The following is a 16593-nucleotide window of genomic DNA, read 5'->3' as shown; positions in this document are numbered from 1 at the left end:
CTTTAATAGCAAAGAGTACAGACATTATATAATTTAAGAGATATAAGTTTTATATACTTCTACGAGTTCCATAAAATCACTCATCACTGTTGCCAGGATTGCAGTATCTTTCCCCTTCTTCCCATCCTTCAGAGAACCCCACTTTCCACTCTTCAGGGCCCTGTGTCGGTAGCAACTGCTCCCCAGCCTCAGACAACACCTAAGAAAGCAATAGCCAGTGCCAGCTCTGATTATCAAGAGCATGACCTTTAAACAAAGCCTGTTTTTTTCTTGTAAAACTCTGACTTTTATTCTTATGGATTTCACTGGTCCAGTACAATGAACAGGAAGTCATGCTGACCCCTTGATTCCACATATTCCTCCATAGTAACCTTCAGGTATTTTTCCCAGGAAAATATCTTATCTTGATCCACTACTTCCAGTTAAACCAAGTTAACAAAGCCATAAAGACAAATTTTAAAAAATAGTATCATTACTTAAAAGCGTCTAGACATCTTGGAGTTGAAAAAAATCCAACCCCCTAAGAGACAGATGTGGAACTTCAGTTGCAAATGGCAGGTGAAGCATATTTTGAGCTTAATCTTGCCGGTTTGTACCAATTCTGTAGGACTAAATTAAAGAAAAATTATTACTGGAACAGTACCATGTGAAACAAAGTAGAAAAATATACAAAAAATGTCACTGTGTTCTCCAAGTTACATTAATTCATATTACATTAAAAAAAAAAAGGAAGTATTTCTTCATTCACTCGCCTAACTATACGTAGAAGTTCAGGCCAGTAAGGATGCCAGGTCTTAAATTCAATGGGTTACAAAAGTTACTTAAAGTGTTCATTACACAGAATTTAACAAATTTCTAGCAATCTTCTGTATGAGGCTAACTTAAAAATTGCTAACAGTGTAAAAAGTCCCCTAATACCCAGAGGAAGCCATTTTATTTTTAATATCAAACCATATTAAGCAAATGCAATACTATCATGAAGGGTAATATACATACTACAAGTTATTTTAAGCATGAAGACAGCTCAGATTACTCTGTGTTCTTTCCTCGAAGCTTGTGTGTGTATCCATGTATAGAAATACACATATATCCATGCACACATATACACATGTATATACATAGATACACACATATGTGCAACCACACACCTTTTTTCCCCTTATATTTCAGTTCAGCAAAAAAGGGGCCTGAGCAGCACAAAGGCAACAAAGCTTTGTGAAATTTCTAGAGAGTTTCCATAGCTGCAATTGCACAGCATGGGTAGCCAGCAAGATACAAGCTTGTCAAAATCTGTCCAGCTATTTCAGTGTACCACGCCCCTCTTATCCCAACTACCAAGCCAGTGACAAAGCAATTAGCAAGTAAACTCAAATTGTTTTAAATTAATATGTAAATCCTTAGCTAGTCCAATTGTGAAGCAAGCTGTGCACATTAGTTAGCTCCTCCAATTCCACCCCCTCAAGCCTAAATGTAATACACCTGACGCACAAACACGTCATTAACCTGGGGGGTACAAAGACCACAGTCTCACTTTAAAGCCTGGCCTCTTTACATCACGAAACACCTAAAAAGCCTTTGAGAGCAAAGCAGGTTCAGGAAACAGTTATTGCTCCCCTGAACCATTTTTTTTTCTTCTAGAATGCTCCTGTATCCCTTTCAGTAAGTTAAACAGAAATAGAACAGTTAAACAGTTTCAGAGGAAAAAAAACACACTCAAATCCACAAGAAAAAAAAAACCTTAAATGCTGGGTTACTGTTTCCTCAACAATGCCTTCCTTAGTTTTTTCAAATAACATAATCATCAGTTGCTCCTCAGCCAAAGTGCCAAATACATTCCAAGAGTATGTTTAGAAAGATCTAACAGCAGACAATCTTCTAAAACAATTACAGAGTGGAAACTCTTCAGAGCTATCAATACAAATCTAAATGATAAAAGGAATATGAATCTTAAGCTTTAACACTACAGCTGCATGCACACATACATAACATGCCACATACATGCACTAACATCCTACAATATCAGGACAAGATATATATCCATGCCTGTACATAGCAGATGTTAAATAAACATGCTATTCTGTTTTTAGTTTAGCTTTCAATTAGCAGATAAAATTATTAATGAAACAAGTTTTATTTACCAGGAATGAATGAATCAATATTTCTGAATCTTCATCTGGCAAGCTGAATGCTGTGTATTCAAGGGCATTGTTTTCCCCTTGCTGTTTGCATATATAACCACAGTTTCTCTCAAAAACTGTACGAATGCCTTTAAACAAAATCACACTTGTCGTGCAACCCATTCCCAATCTGTTGAATTTTGCATTTCTAGCAGCCCTGATCGCATTTGCAGAATGCCTTCTTCCGTTGCTCGACTCGAGTAATTTTCCTGTGCTTTGCAGAAATATTTCTTTGTACAATCCTCATTATGTCCCACATTTAGTATGTTCCTTGACTAGAAACCATCAGCTACTGAAATGTAATCCTATTTGCTTAAGCCAAACACTGCCAAAAATCCAGCCGCTGAAGACAAAAAATCAGAGGGCGATGAAAAGCAAAGGATGCCTCAGCTGTAGAAGACAGGAGGCTTTCAGCATGTGCTGTACTCCACCACAGAGATGAAAAGATATTCCAAGGGGTTATGGAAAGAGCTCCTATATTCAGAGATCCTTAGAACATAATCAAAGATGAAAGGAAACTGCAAAGATACTGCTGCAGTTTCTGCTGCCAGCCACAAAGAATCCTCTGCTGCTGCAAGAAAGCAGTCTCCCAGAATGCTTAGCACAGAGTTCGTACTGGCAAACACTTCTTTACTTGACCTATATGTGCTTTTTAATGTCTGAAACAAAAAGCTTCAATATAAAAACCTGAAAATATGAGGGGGAAGTTCTTAAATCACTGCTGCTATGGAAAGAAAACAGCATGCTACATACACTTTCTTCAATCAAATCTGTATGTCAGAGCATGCTATTATCAGTTCAAGCAAACCACAAGGGAGCTGAAGACTGTCTTCACTTTTCCCTTTCTTTCTTGCATACAAAGTGATCCATCGATTCCCACCAAAACTGAATTAATTAGTCCTTGATTGCAAATAGTCAATAGCCATAAAGGAAAAGGAAAAAAAAAAAAAGGAAAAAAAAAAGAAAAAAAAATACTATCTAGTTCAGACCAACATCCACCTCTACAGCAAAAATATAGAATGAAATTTAAAATACATGCACTTCTCAGTTTTATGGTGACTCACACCTGTACTGACTGAATTTATTGCTACAGGACTCTACTTCACATACTGCACTGGTATCTGTCGTACAAGTACATAAATATCTTTAACAGACACTGAGAAGAGATGTTAAATTTTTAGCACTACTCTTAAAGGCAAGCAATTTGCAAGAAATTACTGTCCCAATCCACACCACAAGAGTACCATATCACCCCGTCAGAGATTGCTGGTAACTCTTATATTCCTGCTAAACTGTAAGTATTGAGATGTATTTACTTATTTACTTACAAAATTGTAGAACTGGATGAAAAAGTAATCTTACAAAATCAAAACTGTTGCAGTGGAGTTAAAACAAGCTAAATTAAAAGCATGGAAGGGAGGGAATAAACAGATTCAAGATGTCAGCTACAGATTTGCCCCCATGCAAATTTTCTTCTCAAGGAAATATTTGCAAGCTATAATGATACATTTACAAGAAATATTTCAGACTTATTAGCATTTTTCCCTAACATCTGCCTAGTTAATATATGTCAATATGCTTCTCATTACATTTCTAACCTAAATACAACATAATAACATGCAGACACATCAATAAAAAAACCCAAAAACCCAGCAATATTTGACAGTGATCCAAGTAGTTCCTGTCAGTCCCATATTCACAAAAGCAGAAGTTAGACCATTTCTCGTATTGTAAGAAATACCAATTGTTTTAAGGCAGTTCTGCTAATAATGAACAGCTTTTTGATGAGGGAGAACAAAGAAGGTCATGGTGAAGAATTTGGCATAAATTCTACTATGAAGGACAGAGATACTTCGTACATAACCATGAACCTTGCAGAGCAACGTCTCCCTACCTATCCTACCCTCTTTGAAAAGAAGAAGTAGGTCAATGAGGGAAATGCAGTGCTCCATTCACTAAGGCTGGATAAAGACATCCTTGCAAACATGCAAGGGAAAACAGTCCTGGGAATTGCCACAGAAGGCACTCCCCAAAAATACATTCAAGTTAACTGTTTCTAGTGCAGAAGCCCCCTTCACTCCCATCTGAAATGTAGGATTACAGAGACCTGACAAAGTTCAGGTGACAAACACAATATCAAAAGTTAAGAGATCATGAAAAGGAAGCACTGTTTAGATGGGTTTCCATGCAATTTCAAAGATTTCATAATAGCAAATGCCTCTAGCAAAAAAAAGAAAAAGTAGCTTATGCCTTAAGAGAGTATGAGAAAAACACGTCAGTTAACAAGAAGTTATCATGTACTAGACAGTTCTTCCAAATGTCTAGAAAATTACCTTACTTGTAAAATACTAGGTAGGTTGCCGAGAAACAGGAAGACAAAAAAATTTAATTTGGAAAGATAAACGTGACAGAACTATATTCTAAGTCAAGTTGGAAACAACCCTGGGAGGTGTTCTAATTCAAAACCAATTAAGAGAAAATTTAATTCCAACTATATCTTGAATAAATTTAGCATCATGTTTCTACAGTATTTTAGAAACAGCAACTGAAACTGACATGGAGCAACACAATGGTAACACAAATGACATGAAAAGCATCCTCATTACAGTCTACAATTTCCTCATGAGGGGAAGAGGAGAGGCAGACACTGATCTCTTCTCTGTGGTGCCCAGTAACAGGACTCGAGGGAATGGCCTGAAGTTGTGTCAGCGGAGGTTTGGGTTGGATATTGGAAAAAGGTTTTTCACCCCAGAGGGTGCTTGGGCACTGGAACAGGCTCCCCAGGAAAGTGGTCGCAGCACCAGGCCTGAGAGAGTTCAAGAAGCATTTGGGGAATACTCTCAGGCACATGGTGTGATTTTTGGGAATGGTCCTGTGCAGGGCTGGGAGTCAGACTTGATGATCCTTACAGGCCCTGTCCAACTCAGCTTATTCTGTGATTCTGTAGTTCCAAATAGAGCTTGAAAGGGAAATAATTACAGGGACATCAGGGGTGGGAAGAAGCCACAGGGAGGAGGAGAAATCTGAATAGTATACAATGCAGTCTGCCAACAAACAGAAGTTTTATTAATTTTGTGCGAAGTGGAAGTTTCCAGCTTCATTAAGGAGATTCCTCGAATTGCAATGAGCAACCACAGAAGCAGTGACCATCCAGGCAGCAGTGTGACACAATGTGATATTATTCACTTCAGTGTCACATCTCAAAGTGAAATGGTGTTGTGATTTAGTAATGGTATTCCCCAATTCCATGTTCCCACTGAAACACTCCAAACCATGCGCTGCTCATTCACTGCCCCCTTCCCTTCTGCTAAGTGGGTGGCTGGAGAAGAGAACTGGAGGCATAAAGGTAAAGATCACAGGCTGAGATAAGAACAATTTACTGGAAATTACAGCAATTAAATAAGAAAACAGTAACAGCCACGATACTAATAAATAAAAGTGTACAAGAATCACACGATTGCTCAGCACATGCACCCAGTAATACCTGAACCACCGCCACACTACCCCCACTGCAAGAGACCCCTGACCCTGAAAAATGATGTAAGGTGGTATAGAATAACCTCTGGGAACCAGCCACGCCCCCTCCTGGTTAATGCAAATATTAACCCTATCCTGGCCAGAACCAGGACAAACAGGAGGCGGGAAAAATTCTTAAAAAGTCTTAATCCAATGGTAAAAAAACCAAAGCAGAACAAATCAATATATGAACAAACCCACACTGTATATATGAGCAGCAAGCTGTGAATTGCAAACTGCTTTTAGCTGAGCCTGGGTTATGGAAAGGTCTTTTTCCATAAGGCAGAGAGTGAAGAGGAGGGACATAAGGCTATAAGGAGAAGACAACACTAATGCCTGTCTTTTCTATGAAAAAGGGCCTGCACCAGAAAGTATGCAGACTTACAAGCTATTTGCATCAGCCAAACCACCCATTTATATGGGGAGCAACAAGCTCCTCCCTGCTATATACTATATTCAATCTGTACTGACTGCACCATTAGGACAAAAAAATTAATTAGCTGTGTTAGCTCCAGATTGTTCAGAATCATGTATTTTTGAGACATGGTCTTTTGGAAAAGTAATAAAGAAGCTCTAGTTTCCTTCCAAAAACCAAAATTGCTTTAAGGGTCTAACCACTCCTCTGATTACAGTAAATTACTAATAACCACTTCGCACTTGGGAACCGGAGAATTTCAAATCAACATGTTAAGCAACCCTTTGACAACCAAATGAGTTCCAAGAAGCATAATGACCAGGTACAAATTAAATGTGTGTTAGCAATCAGACAGTTCTAAACAATGTTTACAAGTTTCCATTTGAAAATGTTTAACATATATGAAGGTTAGGGAATCAGCCTGGGTTGATATAAAATCTTCAGCTCATCCTGTAAAATTCTCACTATCAAAATGAGACCTTAGAGGCTCTTAGACAGAAAATGAACAGTTAAGATGATAGAGATCAAACTAGGGAGACCTTCCAGTTGAACGTGTTACTACAAAACACACTTCTGTCTTCAGAACAGCCACTGCTAAAGAAAACACTTCATAGAGATACAGGCCCATATCTGCAAGAGAACATACTTTAGGCAGAATTCAAGCACCCAAGTCCACATAAAATATCCTTAAGAGCCACAAAAAATATCCTTAATCTCTTGAGATATTAGAAGTAGGTACTTACATTTTTACCTACAAAGTTGTCCATGACATTTAAAATGCCCAAACTGATGCCATCTTGACAGGACTGAACATCTGGCTCCTTAGAGATCTTACCCCATCCTGACTGAATTCCGCTTTCCACAAAACATGACAGTGTTTGTAGGTGGAGCACTACCTCTCATCTGGCAGTTGCCTGTATATTGGCTCAGAACACTAGAGATGGGTCCCTAAAGCCCCCTCAGTCCAGAGATTAACATCACTTGGTATTCTTTGTAGTGCCTTAACAATCCAGTGACAGTATTTCAAAGGCAACATACTTGCTTCTGCCTGAAAAAGCTGTGCTGCAGGAAGGAACTGAAGATCCAATAGCCCTGCAAGAGTAAAAAGAAGTGTACGTAAAAGAGTTCATACTTAATAGGAGTGTTCATAGAGGACCAGAAAGTTCAGGTTCTGGTTCCTGTTGCAAAAACTGTTTCTGCAATGATTGCGCTCGCAGATTTCATAGAAGAGTTCTACCAGGTAATTCTCTTCAAGAACTAATGTTTCTTCAGAAAGAAGAAACTATGCTGAAAGTTTCTTTGTGGCCACAACAGTGAGTTTTATTTTGTCTTAAAATTCTTAAGCACTTGACTTGTCAAAACTACTGCAGAGCACGTGTTTGAATATGGATTCTTGTTAGGAACCCTCATGTTTGCTCTCCAAAATGGTAAGGAGGATATGGAAAACTACAAGCTGGTCAGATTCACTCCAATCTCCAGGAAAATTATGATGCAAACCCTCCTGGAAGCAATTTCCTGACATACAAAGAACGAGAGATATGTATCAGTTCCAAGTAGATCATATGGATTCACCAGGGAAGAATTATGCCTGACCAGCCTGTTTGTCTTCTGTGATGGGATGGTTAGTTCTGTGGACTAGGAGATAGCAATGGACACTGAATACTGTTGGTAAAAGAATGCTTCTGACACAGTCTCCCACAGCATCCTTGTACCCCAATTAGCTAGATGTGGTCTGCATGAGTGGATAAGGATGACATCCTGTTGAACAGCGAGTTGAACATGCTGAGCAGGCTTCTCAGTGCAAGAAAGATAGTGACATATTGGACTGAGTCTAATGGAGGGCCATCATGGTGTTTCATGTTGAGAAAAATATAAGAGATCTTGCATAGTTCAGCCCTAAGTGAAGGCTAAAAGGAAATCTTATTGCTGTTGCAATACCTAATGGGAAGCTAGAGAGAAGAGTCAGACTGTTCTTGAAGTACAGTCATAGAACAGGAGGAAATGGACACAGAATATTCCATTTGCATAACAGGTTTATTTATCTTTTTTTTAACCATGAAGGTTGACAGCTGCTGGGGTTAAAGTATCTCCATCCTTGCGGATATTAAAACCAGATTGTCACAGTCTCTGAGAACCTGCTCTAACCAGATCTGTTTTGAGAACCTGGATTGCACTAGGTGACTTCCAGAGATTTGCATTTCAGCCAGTGTATTTCCATGATTCTGTGGTGGTACAGTGGATAGCCAGTGAAACAGCGAAAGATAAAAGCTCCAAGAGAATTCCGTCCTTCAGAAGAAAGCCAGTATAGTACCCCAGGAGGTAGTCTTGAGAACAACATGGTTAAATTCCCATGTAATTTTGACTGAGCATCTGGACACTCAACTAGACCCTAGGAAGAGATTTGCATCCAACAGAAACAAAAAACTACCATTAAATTAGAAATAATGAGTATAGCACCAGTCTGAAGACCAGAGACAGTTTATCATTCATACAAGATGCCACTAATGTCAAAGACCACATCAAAAGTTAAAGGTAATGCTTATGAAAACTGGAGCAAGATTTAGTCTGTCCTACCTAGACAAGGTATTTTTTGTGTCTATTATGCCTTTTATATATTTAGAGAAGTGAGGAGGCATAAATGAAGCAACCTAAGAAACGCTATTTCAAACCTGACATGGACGTATGTACACGTGACGTGTTATGTACGCGCTGATGGAGAGGCGCACACAGATTTAAAGCCCTTCTACTTGCAAAATGCTAAATGTCTTAGCTAATAGTTTTAGGCTTCATATTTGAGAGCTGCAGAAAGCTCAGTCTCTCACAGATCCATTCTTATATGAGTAACAATACACTTTGATCCACAGATGAGCACAGATGTATCTGTCAGTTCTGTGCCTTAAGTTCAAACTTAAATATACCTTGAGGGTAGACATACCAAGAACAGCCCAAAGAACTTTGGGAAGTTGTCCAAGCCACTCTAAACTGAATAAATGAGCATTTATTGCTAAGCATGAGACACAGAACACCTACCCCTCTTAACACTGCATGCCATAACATAGGACTTCTGATATTGAAATATGCTCACTGGACTCCATCTAGTGGTCACGTAACCTTCAGCTTTCTGAAGTTGAAGTGATTATTCTGGGTCTTAAGTAACTGATATGATAACCATAACAGAAAATTATTATTACCATTAGAGAGCTACAAACCAAGATGGTAATTATAGGATATTATTTCAGAAACACTGATGAAACCATGCTGGAATAAATAATGGTCAACAATACAAGAGACTAGGAAAAAAAATTAAAATCCAGTATTTTAGCAAGCTTACTGTATTCAGGTAAGAGCAGCAGAAACTTCAGGCTCAGACATCCTTTTTTTACTTTTAATTCATCTAAGAAGGTCATTCAGGTTCAGGTCTATCTCCTTTCTTTTGTTCCGAGCTCTGCCAGGAACAAGTTCCAACTTCCCCTGCAGGAGATGATTTGCTGCCAAAATATTATGCTGGATCTATTGTCCCTTGAACTTTATCAGCAAGACTGTATACAGCAGAATTATTTGATTTTTCTTTCCTATTAGGAACTTCATATTTAATGTGAGGAAAAACAGGATCATGTTGTATGCTCTGGCTGGGAAGAAATTAATGTAACGACCGTATTAAGCCATATAAAATACCAGGCAAATAACTCCAAAGTGATAACAAGCCTGGCAAGCAAGAATCCCAGGACAATTTCTGAAGGAAACTAGAATAGCATCCTTCAAATAATTATGATGTGTGCCATCTATTCATTAACCTGAATGCTCTTTTTAAACTCACTGACGTTTGAGGACCAACACAGATTTAAAATCCCTTTTGGACTAGCAAACAGTGAGAGTGTGGCCTCCTTGAACGTCCCTTAAAGACAAACATACTATTACAATTTTCATGTAAACCACCTACCGAATCAGACAACATGACATTGCACGTATTAGTGCCAGTGCAAGTGGGTGCAAATATGCCTGGCAGAAAGACATCCAAAATACTTGACAACATCACTGTACTGGGAAAAATGAGACGTGGGCTAGATGAGATCGCTTGCAATCTTGTTTTCACAGAGCTTCAGTTCTGTATCATTCTACTGCCTGGCCATAGTCTCTTACCAACATGGCTACAAACAAGCCTGGAAAGGCATCAAGTGAAGGGCAAGCAGATTCTCCGTCAGAATCAGCACCCTGGTGAAGAACAGTCCTTCTTCTGAAACCAAGGGATATAAAAACCATTATGAAACATTAAAGAACAAAATTGCACAATGGATGGCAACCCTTCCATCACTTAAAACTCAAGCCTCTTTTCTGAATATTGATACCTACAGTGCTAGCTAGCATTTTCATTTGACTTTTGATTTCTTGACAAACCTGTTAAAATGAGAACAAGAACTATCTTACTGACATTTACCTCTCCGTGGAAAACACCCAGCTCTTTCTGTGGAGCATCTACTTTCTCATTCAGGTATGTTTCAGCACTCCTTTCACCCTATGAAGGGCAGCTGTGCCTTGGGTAACCAGTAAGGTAGCAAGATCATCTATCTCCATGTCGAACACAAGCATCCAAAGGCAGTGGAGGCTCTGGATTTGCAAGCTGAAACCAAATTTTATGTCTATAAACTCAGCCACATTGAATTCCAGGCTCCTGAAATTAACTACAGTTTGGGTATTATAACAAGTGAAATGTATTACATCCTGCACTGATGTAACCAGATCTTTAAATGCTTTCTCTACTTCAATTATGCAAGCATTATCTATGCTGATTTAAATTCTCCCACTCTTTGTTGGGAGAATAATTTTATAGTAGTCAAAATATAAGCTCCTGTCTTATCTCTGAACTCAACAAGTAACTCCTCCCCACCCACAGAGTACCTGGAAGTACTAAAAACAGTTCAGTCTATGCCTCAAATTTCCAAACCTAGATCAGTATCTGTCAACATGCCATTTCTTTTTAAGTCAATAGCTACACCTGAGTATCAAAAAGCACCCAGAAGTACACAGAGCAGCAGCTAAGGATTATTTATTTACACTGATGGATCTATATTACAGGCTTCTCTGAACTCTAGAAGCTATGGATCAGCATTACTCCTTCTCAGGTTTGTTGGGACTACATTTATGTGTTCACCTTTCTTGGTTTTTTTTTCATTTTGGGTGGTTTGGCATTGTTTCTCTTGTTTTCTTGGGGAAAAGTTGTGTTTTAAAGCATATTTAGGTAGCTTAGCTAATTTTATGTGAGGTCACTTGATATTTCCACTGCATGAACAAATATGTTTCTTAGCAGAAGAAACTTCAGATGGGACAATTTGATTTTGACTTGTAAGGACTGTAACACTATTCATTCTTCCCTGAAAATTTCAAACAAGTTTAGAAGAGTGAGAAAATTAGTCTCATTTTGAAAATTAGTTTCATTCTGAAAAGTGACTAATTTTGTAGGTTTGGTGTCCCACATTTTTTATTTTCCAGTATTCTTTCCAAGAATTGTTAGTAGAAGAAACTTTTCATGAGCACTATAAATAGTTAAGAGAAAAAATGCCAGTCTAAACCACGTTTCCTTGATTTGCTAAGAATTATAAGGCTGACACTTTCTTACGGAACTGTCGTTACTAAGAACATTGTACACAAGGTCTGCTTTGCATTTAACCTTTCCACAGAAATACTGTGAATCTGATTTTTCAGGCAATGTGCAGTCTCAGCTGACATATTTCTTCCTCCTCCCAGTCTCCAGATTGAAAAATGATCCAGAACTTTCATGGGGCTTTTTCTGGGTATTTATTTTTGTTGGTTTTGGGGGTTTTTGACACAATTGCAGGGGTTTAATTACAAATTTTGTTCTAAAGCTACCTTGGATCTTTTTCATCAGCTACTGAGCTGAAAAAAAATCTAGCTGGTTCTCTAGTGGAATGGGCCTTTCTATTCAGAGAGGGCTCCAATCCAAAACTTGGCCTGGACCCAGAGGTTTAAAACTAGAATTCCAGAAAAAGCCTCCATTAGCATTGACACCAATTAGTACTCCAGTCTGAATCAGCCTACAATCTGCTTGAGGGATGGATGATGTGCTGGAGGGAGCACAGCAATGGGCCATAAAGATGATTAAGGAATTGGAGCACCCCTCCCATGAGGAAAGTCTCAGAGAGCGGGGACTGTTCAGCCTGGAGAAGGCTCAGGGGAATCCCGTCAATGCATATAAATACCTGCAGGGGAGTGCAGAGAGGGCAGAGCCAGGCTCTGCTCGGGGCTGCCCAGTGGCAGGACTGGAGGCAATGGGCACAACCTGAAACACAGGAGGATCCCTCTGAACATCAGGGAACTGTTTGCCCCTGTGAGGGTGACCAAGCACCGGCACAGGCTGCCCAGAGGTTGTGGAGTCTCCATCCTTGGAGATACTCAAAAGCTTCCTGGCCATAGCCTTGGCAACTGGCTCTAGGTGACCGTGCTTGAGGCAGAGGGTTGGACCAAATGACCTCCAAAGGTCCCTTCCAGGCTCAGGCAGCCTGGGACTGTGTGACAGAACCATGGCATTCCTTTGCATCCCATCCCTTGGAGAGATCTGTCCTGCTGCCTTTTCTTTTTTTTTGTTCTGGATATTCACCACTAGGCCCAAGGTAACACTGCCTTACACGGAGCCCTAGTCACAGAATGGAATGGTTAGTTTCACCAGCCTGAGGTGCCAGATCCAGACTTTTTAACAATGACTTTTGGTTTCTTTTTCCTCATTTTTCCCCTCACTTGGACTGCCAGGAATCTCTGGACATAGCAGGAGAATGCAGAAGACAGTGCCTGGATTCCCCATTCCTTCTCTCATATCTGATCCATTGAGCACAGAGGAGATGACAAACTGTTCTAACAGATGCAGCAATCCATCCTTACGCTAACAAAGAATCCCATCCCTCACTCTTTGCAGTCAGATTAAGACTTTTTATTTTCTTAATGTATCTGCAGCAAAGCTGCTATTTCTCCCAACTGGTCGCAATGGGAGTGTACGTAAAAGACAACCCCAGCAACAGATGTTGGATTTCTCTGACCAAACCTTTGTGGTCCACAAGAGTTTTCTTCATAAAACCCCATTCAGAGCTTCTGATAAACTTTCTGAAGACCTTTAGACAACCTAGTATACTTTTTTCAAAGCAGAGTCCATTCTACCAATGAAATTCTAGCCCTTGCTTAATACAAGAAATCTAGTCCATTATGTTAAAAGGGTTAGATTTTAATGCCTGCTAATTTATTTCATTTTTAGTGCTAGAAGAAATCTCTATTTGAGATAATACATGCTCACTTTCATTCTCACAGGAAGACCTTTACTTACAGTAAAATAAAATTTAAAAACCAAAATCCCATAGCTTTCTCAAGATGCAATACCTACCACTACCTCATAGATTATTAAATTTAAGAGAGCAAAGAAATCAGGCTTCTAGACCAAGACAGAATGTAAGCCTCCTTTCACAAACCTATCTTCTAAATTAATGTCTTGAATAAGCTATGTGACCAGAATTATTGGAGTATCTTCTCGTCTTTAGATGTAAGTTATTTCAAAAATATTTGAATGAGAAAAGCATTACATAATTCATGGACTACTTGTGCAACTTTACACCTTTTCTGCCTTGCATAATTAATGCTTTTCATGGACACAGACAATCTAAGGAGGGGCAAGGGAAAATGGATTTGTCTTTACTCTTGTAAAAATAATGGAGTACCCAAGTAAAATGAAGTACTTGAGACTGTTCAATTTCAAAATCAAAAATAAACACTAGCTAAGGAATGAAGTTTTACATACATATTATTTTAATACATATTATTTTTTAAAGTCATTGCATTAGTAAATTCTTCAGACACCATTAGAAATTTCAGGTCTAAATAAGAGCTTCCTGGACACCACCAAGGAAGATGTTATTACACCTCTTGTCTCCATAAAGAACCAGTGGCATCAAAACACCTCTAACAATTACAAAAATTCTTAATAAAAGCAATATAGGCAATACATTTCTCAGGAGACCACAATCAAGCTTCTTGCTGTCTTGAAAACTGAACTCCCCTTACTTGCTTCAACAACTTAGGAATAACCTCTCATTATTTTTAGAGCAAACCCACACAAATTTGGCAGAATCTCAAAGTTACCTCAAAAATACAAATATCTGGTTAAATTGACAAATTCACAAATTGTTGATCTTGCATACACATTCCTATCTCTGATGGTCATCTAATCTCAGGCACACACTACTCACAAGTGACCACTCAGCCCAATGACCACATATGCTTAAAAGTTACTTGAACATTTACACCTATGCAACAGAAAAAACTGTTTACACTAAAGGTCTGGTTTTCAAGATGAGTAGTTACAGACCTTTTTGAAGCATTTGCATTGAAGCACAGTGCAGCATAACCAGTGACTTTTAAGTGAGGTATATGGGTGTCATGGTTTGAAGCTGGCTAAGTGCCAGGCCCCCACGAAAAAACCATCTACTTATTTTCCTCTGCTATAGTTGAGCAGAGGAGGGGGAATTGAAAACTTCATTTTCATGAGTTAAGGATTATTGGAAAAAAAAAAAACCACTTTAAGGCAAAACAGGTTCAAAACTTAAACAGTATAAAGATTTATTATTAACAGAATTAAAAGTAAAAAGGGTAATGAGAACCAAAGCAAACTTTCCGAACACCTTTCTTTCCCAGTCCCTCCCTCTTTCCACCAACCATGCAAGGAAACAAAACATGGGGTTTTGGTCAGTATTTCACTTTTTAAAAATCTTTCTTCAGTATGCTTAAGGAAAAGACTTTCTTCTGCTGTGTCATGGGGTCCTTCCCATGGGAGATAGTTCTCTGTGAACTTTTCTAGTGTGGTTTTAACTTCCACAAGCAACAGTCCCACCCCAACCTGCTGCAACATGAGTCCCTCCCACAGGCCAAGCAGTCTTTCCACAACTGCCCAGCATGGGTCATTTTAGTTTGTGGGGTTTAGTCTTTTAAGGGTGAGCTGTTCTAGTTTGGAAAGGCTCTCTTCCTCTATCTCTAAAAGCAAGGGTCATCCCTCTCTCTGAGTTCCTCACCATATTACAGCTTTTTCAGTATCCACACGCTCCAGCATGAGTACTCTTCTTCATGGGCTGTGCATGGGTCTCTGCACCCTCCCATACACGAATACATGAATTATAGGGGAACAGTTTGTTGTATTATAGTCCTGACCACGGCTCGGAGGAGAATCTTAGCTCTGCTGCTTGGAGCACCTCCTGCTTCTCCCTTTTTTTTTACCAACCTCAGTGCCACCATGTTGGTTTTCCTCACGCGTCCTCACTTTTCTTTTTTCTCTGACTTGCAAGAAGTTGCAGTTGAGAGGTTGATCTCGTCCAGGCTCCGCACCGGGGAATTGCTCACCACGTCTCTCGCTGCTGGCCATGTGGTGCCTGCTGGCACCGCACAGCCGGCCCCGGCCATGTGGTCCTTGCCAGCACCACATGGGCACCTCTGGCCTCAGGAGAGCTCCGGTCGCGTGGTCCCGGCCTTGGGAGGGCTCCTGCCGCATGGTCCCAGGCAGCCCCCACCAGGATGGGCCCCGGCAGCCGCATCACCACCCCTTGGGAGAAGAAAGAGAGCTTCCCACAATTTTTCCTTTCTTAAATATGTCATCACAGAGGCATTACCAAGTTGTCTAATCGGGCGGGTAATCTCCCCATCATCAGAGCCTTCAGCAATTGGCTCTGTGCCAGACATAAAAATTTCGAGCAGCTTTTCTCCCACCCCCACCAAAAACCAGGCTATGTTAAACCAACACAATGGGTTTAAGTTTGTTGCACAAGATCTTTAAAAGAAATAATCACAGAGTTGTGAAATTCCCAAGTTTAAATGTAGATGTATGAGTTCTACTTCCATTGAGATAGAAACGTCCTGATTGAGGACTAAAGGGAATGAGTAGGAGGAAGAGAGGAAGGATAAGGCACGCTGTGATAGCCCATCTTGCTTAAGGTGGAAAACCCAAACCAGCATCATGTACATCTGACATTTGCTGTATTAGAAACAACTACTTATAAAGCACTTGTTCTTCTATCTTAAACATAATTATCCTTATCTAGCAGGAAAGAAAAAATTCCGGAAAATAATAAAGAAATAAATTGCAGCTTACAAGAATGATCTAATGCTGTTGAAAGTTTAAACGTCTACCTGTTCACACAGAAACTCAGCTGTCCTGTGTTTTGTCTCTCAAATTGCCTTCCTGAGCAAGAATTTTAAAATTCAAACAAGTTTAATGGTATTTCTTAATAGAAAGTTTAGTACTGTAGTCCAGTCTCTGAATCTTTACAACCACAGAAATGTCTATCATACCAATAAGTCTTCTTTGCAGTATCAGACTTTCCAGAAATAAGTTTTCTAAGTGCTATCTTGTATCCAATCAAAAATGTTTATATATACACTCTGCAAAAATAAAATTAGCACCTTTATTAAAAAGATCTTATTCCCTGTGAATTTTTATTTCCT

General features: G+C 39.4%; 1 protein-coding gene across 8 annotated transcripts in view; it reads right to left on the bottom strand.

Annotated features, from left to right (window-relative positions):
* The window catches only part of DOCK9 (dedicator of cytokinesis 9), a 112917-nt gene extending 97259 nt beyond the window's left edge, over positions 1-15658 (bottom strand). For 4 of the 8 annotated variants that reach the window (XM_017732606.1, XM_017732609.1, XM_017732611.1 and 1 more), the window contains exon 1: positions 15377-15658. In XM_017732606.1, the coding sequence (XP_017588095.1) occupies positions 15377-15643 (267 nt within the window). In that variant the 5' untranslated portion in view covers positions 15644-15658. Of the gene's footprint in view, positions 1-2138; positions 2749-15376 lie in introns of those variants that run through there. The other 4 variants (XM_017732610.1, XM_017732613.1, XM_017732607.1 and 1 more) reach the window with 3 other exon arrangements.
* Positions 15659-16593: the final 935 nt, after the last annotated feature.

This window comes from Corvus brachyrhynchos, unplaced genomic scaffold (genome assembly GCF_000691975.1).
Source record: "Corvus brachyrhynchos isolate BGI_N302 unplaced genomic scaffold, ASM69197v1 scaffold12, whole genome shotgun sequence".
Lineage (NCBI taxonomy): Eukaryota > Metazoa > Chordata > Aves > Passeriformes > Corvidae > Corvus > Corvus brachyrhynchos.
This window is presented reverse-complemented; position numbering and strand designations above follow the sequence as displayed.